This window comes from Macrobrachium nipponense, chromosome 33, assembly GCF_015104395.2.
Source record: "Macrobrachium nipponense isolate FS-2020 chromosome 33, ASM1510439v2, whole genome shotgun sequence".
In the NCBI taxonomy this organism is placed as follows: domain Eukaryota; kingdom Metazoa; phylum Arthropoda; class Malacostraca; order Decapoda; family Palaemonidae; genus Macrobrachium; species Macrobrachium nipponense.
The window spans coordinates 66,368,327-66,373,453 of NC_087219.1; the positions used below are offsets into that span (position 1 = coordinate 66,368,327).

A 5,127-nucleotide genomic window follows, 5' to 3' on the forward strand; every position below is an offset into this window, starting at 1 on the left:
AAACAAGACGAGCCATAACATTGAAGAGTCTCTCATAAAACCAAGCTTACTCTGTGAAGCAGAACTCGTCCTGGGGATAGATAGTGCAAACAAGCTCTCCCAAATTTCTCTGCCAAACGATACAGTCAAGAGAAGGATCGATGAAATGTGTCAAGACATCAAAGACTAAATTCTCGACGAAATAAGAGCTACTTTTGTATTTGCTATTCAGTGTGCCGAAATGACTGACATCACTCAGTGTTGTCAGCTACTGATGTATGCTCGTTTCGTGTCAGGTAACAGAGTTAAAGAAGAAATGCTCTTCTGCCACCCCATAGAAGGTTATACAACAGTAGCAAATATTTTCCAAGATGTATCAAAATTCCTTCAAGAAAATCATCTTTCGTGGGAGTCGCTGGTGTGGGTGTGTACTTGTTATGATTTTCTTATTTTTTTCTTTTGACGTCTTCTTCTCTTTTTAATTTTGGTATTTATTTGTTATTAATTTGTTAGGTATGTTATATTGGGTACCTTTTATCCATATGGTGTTGTTGAGATTCTATCTCTCTTAGGAACTTATGGTTATATATTTATCTGTTCTTCTGGACTTTTCATTGATCTCTTATTTGATCTTTTATTTAATCTCTCAGGAGGCTGGTTATATAAAGAACCTATATGTGAGTTCGGTTTCCTTTAGGATTCTGGGCAAGTAAAATACCATATTTCCTTTTCTTAATTATTATTGTAACACACACAAATTCACTGTCCTATCATACACAAGTCTAATTGACACAGGGTAAACGGAATTTAAACCGGCACAAGTTATGCATTCAGAAGTGAGTAGTTAACTGGTCTTTTCTTTTGTTCCAACTGAACTCTGGACCCATTTCTGATTTCTAGCTCCACCTCTAATTCTTCATAATTGGTTAATCTTCAACACCTACTACTTCCAGCGACGATATCTAACGAATCAGGGCGTACGCTATGAGCAGTCGGTTCCACCCACTTGTTATTTGTTGTTCGGGTCAGAGTTTACTTCTAACAGCTTGCATCATCGATTTTTGTCATGTCCCTTTCTGCGTTTTACGAGTGTCATATTTGCAAACATTCTGGTTTGCGTTTCTCTTCTACTTCTCTTTCGCCTTCATCTACCAAAACTTTACTAAAAACTAGTATAGTTTCCCAGCTAATATATTTCCTACATAACCAATCTTACAGAATTCTGCCTTACATACTGATGGGGCTCCAGCCATGCTTGGTCTGAAGTCTGGGTCCATGACAAGGGTGAAAGAAAAAATCCATCTACTGTAGGGACGCACTGCATACTTCATCGAGAAGTCTTAGCTTCCAGGACTCTACCTGCTGAAATGAGAGATGTCCTGAATGTGGCCATTAAAGTAGTCAACTTTATCAAAGCTGGAGCCTTAAACAGTCGTCCCTTCACACTGTTCTGTAAGGATATGGAATCTGAACATGAAGCCTTGCTTTTCCATACGAACGTACGGTTGCCATTGAAGGGGAACATGCTTGGCCGACTTTATGAACTACGTGAAGATGTGGCAATATTTCTTGATGTGCAGCACAAGACAGACCTCCATGATAAATTCATGTCTGAAGGCTTTTTGCTATCTCTAGCTTACCTCGTGGATACGTTTGAAGCGCTGAATGCGGTCAACCTTGAACTACAGGGGAAAAACATCAACATCATCATACACCACGATATCATTCTGGCGTTCTTGGTCAAACTCGACCACTGGAAAAGTCGCGTTCAGAATGGAGATAAAGCATGCTTTAGTAACTAGGATGCTGCTCTCAGTAACAAAAATCTTGAACCTGAATTTAAGAAACAAATTATCACTCATCTGACTGACTTGAAAGCAGAATTCATTAGATACTTCCCAGATATAGATGAGAAGCATGAAGCTTGGAAATTCATAATAAACCCAGTTCACTGTGATGTAGCTGATATTTCAGAGGAAGTTCAAGAGGGGTATCTTGATTGTGATGGTAATTGTTTCATAGCAAAAGAAGTTAAAGGAAAGGAGAACGCATTTTCGAGAAGTTCGGCAGTAAGGAGGCTTTCGCGCCCGTGTTGGAGGCGCCTATCTTCTTGGTGGTTCTGGAATCGTCGGCCGTGTTGTGGAGCGCAAAAACGCGCCAATGTTAAGTGAGAAACGCCGCGATTTTCTGATGCAATACCTCGTCTAGATTCATCTAAGAAATTCTAGCAAACTCGGGAACCTGTGACGCTTGCCGTAAGCTCCGCCCCCCCAGGATGCCGTATAAATACGACGGAGGAAGTAGCAGAAGGGAGGAGGAGATATTGAGAGTGATCGTAAAAGAGAGAGATCACCAGTTAGTAAGAGCCACAGATCAGATTATCAGTGAGAGATCAGCAGCAGCAGAGATCTTCCGTGAGATACGAGAAAAAGGAACCGACGAAGTATCAATCAAATGAAGAGTTGTTCGAGTGTTGGTTGGATATTGGTCTAGTCGTCTTCCGGTGTGGACTGCCGAGTTGTCTCTACGTTGAGCAGACTTCGGAGAAGAAAAGGGGAGAGTTCCTGTCTTACAAGTAGACTAGTTCCTGCAATACAGAGTCAAGAGGACGTCTGCAATTGCCGCTCTACTTTTATGAAGCCACCTCTTCGAAGTGCCAAACTGTTTAGCAAGTATTCTTATTACCTCACTGTTTCCCCCAGTTCATGCAGTGTAAGATTCTGTCTTTTTATGTAAATAGGAGATACCATTCTGCATTTACCTTTGTTAGTAAGCTTGTAAATAAATCTTTGTTGTGTTAGTGTTTCTTTCTATATTCATATCCCCAGTTTCAACTGTTTGTGTTGATAAGTTTTTTTTTATTATTTCATATCGAACCGGAAGCGGACCTCCCTCAGAGGCCGTAACATTGTCTCTGAGATCTCGGAGTCCGTAACATTGATCTCACGTCAGGCTCTTCGGGTTCTAACTATGTTCGGAGCCACGTATCTTTGTGAAGCGGCATTTTCCATACTCGTTGCTGTCAAAACCAAGTACAGAAACTGGCTGAAGAACGTTGAAGGGGACTAACTGCATTCGACCACGCATTCAGAAGCAGTGTCAAGCATCTCATTAACTTAAGAAAATAACCTCAATGAATATGTTAATACCTATATTGTTTGTACAGAATTCATGCACAATAAAATGACTTGGCTGGAGATGCAAGGGGAGCGTGAAGGGAATGACCAACCAAGGGGGCGTGGCAGTAAAAAGGATGAGAAACACTGAGATAGGCTATACTTTATAAGAATATATAAAAGTAGACCACTACTGTAAGCCATTATTAATTCTAAGGTAATGCCGTACTTTGCAAGGCCAAAATTACTCTAAAAATGCAAATGTAGTGTGTTTCATGAACATTGTTAATATATTACATAAGAAAAAAGGCTTTAGACAGACATGAAAAATGGCTAAGACAAACTTGCTGACGAGTCTTGCTAGCAAGATGAAAGTCAAGAAAATTATTTGTTCAACATCAGAGGTATCAGAACCAACAGTTTCTTCCAGTAAATACTGTAAGATATTTTACTCTTCTGACAAGAACAAGTTGTTTATCACTAGGCTTTGCCTTCTGCTTTGCAGCCACAACTAAGTACGTCTATCAAACCAAGAGGGGCTGTTGGAATAGTAGTAATAGCAGGTATAGTGTTTTATCTTTCACATTCCATGCAAATTTTTCAATATCTACTGTTGGGGGTCCTGGCTGATCAGCCACTTTCCATAATATCATTTGAAGGTGTGTTCTTTGTACATGGAGGAACAGGTTGACCTCTGTGGGAGGCAGGGCCATGATTCGCATTCGTTTCCCTTTTCTCCTTGTGTAAATCTTATGGCAGGCTGCATGCTGCAAAGAATTCCTGTCCTGCTTTCTTAAGATAATTTTCGGTAGCATTTTCCTCACCAAGTATTTCATCCAATGCAGGGAAATTTCCTAACAGCAAGATATTGAGAGCACTTATTTTCTCTTTACTGAATGGATATGATACATTTTCACAACCGGTCAGTGAATGCATGGCCAACAACTGCAAACATTTAGGACCCACCATTTTGGAAGTCTCATTCTTTTTGATGATTTCTCCATTCCAACAGTCCATTTGGACTTCACATTTTGAATGCAATTCAGCTTTCCAAACCCAGTAAATTAGCAGAACCATCACATCAGCATCATTACTAAGAACCCTGATTACTTTGTTTCTTTCTGCTACTTGTAGCAAGTATGTGATCATTGTAATATCAGCTTCCTCGTGTAAAAAGGCACCACTGCATTGACCCTCTAAACTTATATCACTGCCAACGCTGATAGAGGATATAAATGAGGAAAGCTTGTTTTTGTTGTCTTTGTTCTTCATAATGGCATCCCTACTGGGGAGTTGACTGGTAAGGGTAAGGTTGAAGCTTGTAGTACTTTCACTACCACGTCGCTATCTCTGATGGTCCTTGATTGAAAGGACATCGTACTTACCAAATACCGGTATCTTTTCAGAATGTTCTGGGTATTTATTGTTATTCCATGGTGATTCCTCTATAGTAAATTCAGAAAACTGATTGTAAATGCAAGGCTATTTGGAATTAGTCAAATCAATATACTGTACGTGCTTCATTCTTGAGATATCTGTCAACCTGTTAATAATTAACAATATATTAAAAAAACCTTGTTCAACACTGACGAAGTTAACAAAAAGCTATTACTGATGATGAATATAGCCAAATCATCCGTCTTGAGCTTTTTTTCATCAATGAAGGTTAACATCTGAAGATATATTTACCACCAGTCTCATATATATATATATATATATATATATGATATATATATATATATATATATATATATATATATATATATATATATATATATATATATATATATATATATATATATATATATATATATATATATATATATATATATATATATATATATATATATAGTATATATATATATATATATATATATATATATATATATATATATATATATATATATATATATATATATATATATATATATGTATATACTAAGAACCCTGATTACTTTGTTTCTTTCTGCTACTTGTAGCAAGTATGTGATCATTGTAATATCAGCTTCCTCGTGTAAAAAGGCACCACTGC

General features: G+C 37.8%; 2 protein-coding genes across 2 annotated transcripts in view; both read left to right on the forward strand.

Moving 5' to 3' along the window:
- LOC135202889 (protein FAM200C-like) overlaps positions 1 to 169 on the forward strand; it is a 513-nt gene extending 344 nt beyond the window's left edge. The window contains exon 2 of the mRNA XM_064232340.1: positions 1 to 169. This exon is cut by the window's left edge and continues 102 nt beyond it. Within this exon, the coding sequence (XP_064088410.1) occupies positions 1 to 169 (169 nt within the window).
- A 51-nt stretch (positions 170 to 220) lies between these two features.
- On the forward strand, positions 221 to 1,781 carry LOC135202890 (zinc finger BED domain-containing protein 5-like). The gene is made up of 4 exons (XM_064232341.1): positions 221 to 275; positions 630 to 656; positions 880 to 1,003; positions 1,229 to 1,781. The coding sequence occupies exons 1-4, from the start codon at positions 221 to 223 to the stop codon at positions 1,779 to 1,781; spliced, it is 759 nt and encodes a 252-aa protein (XP_064088411.1).
- The last annotated feature ends 3,346 nt before the right edge of the window (positions 1,782 to 5,127 follow it).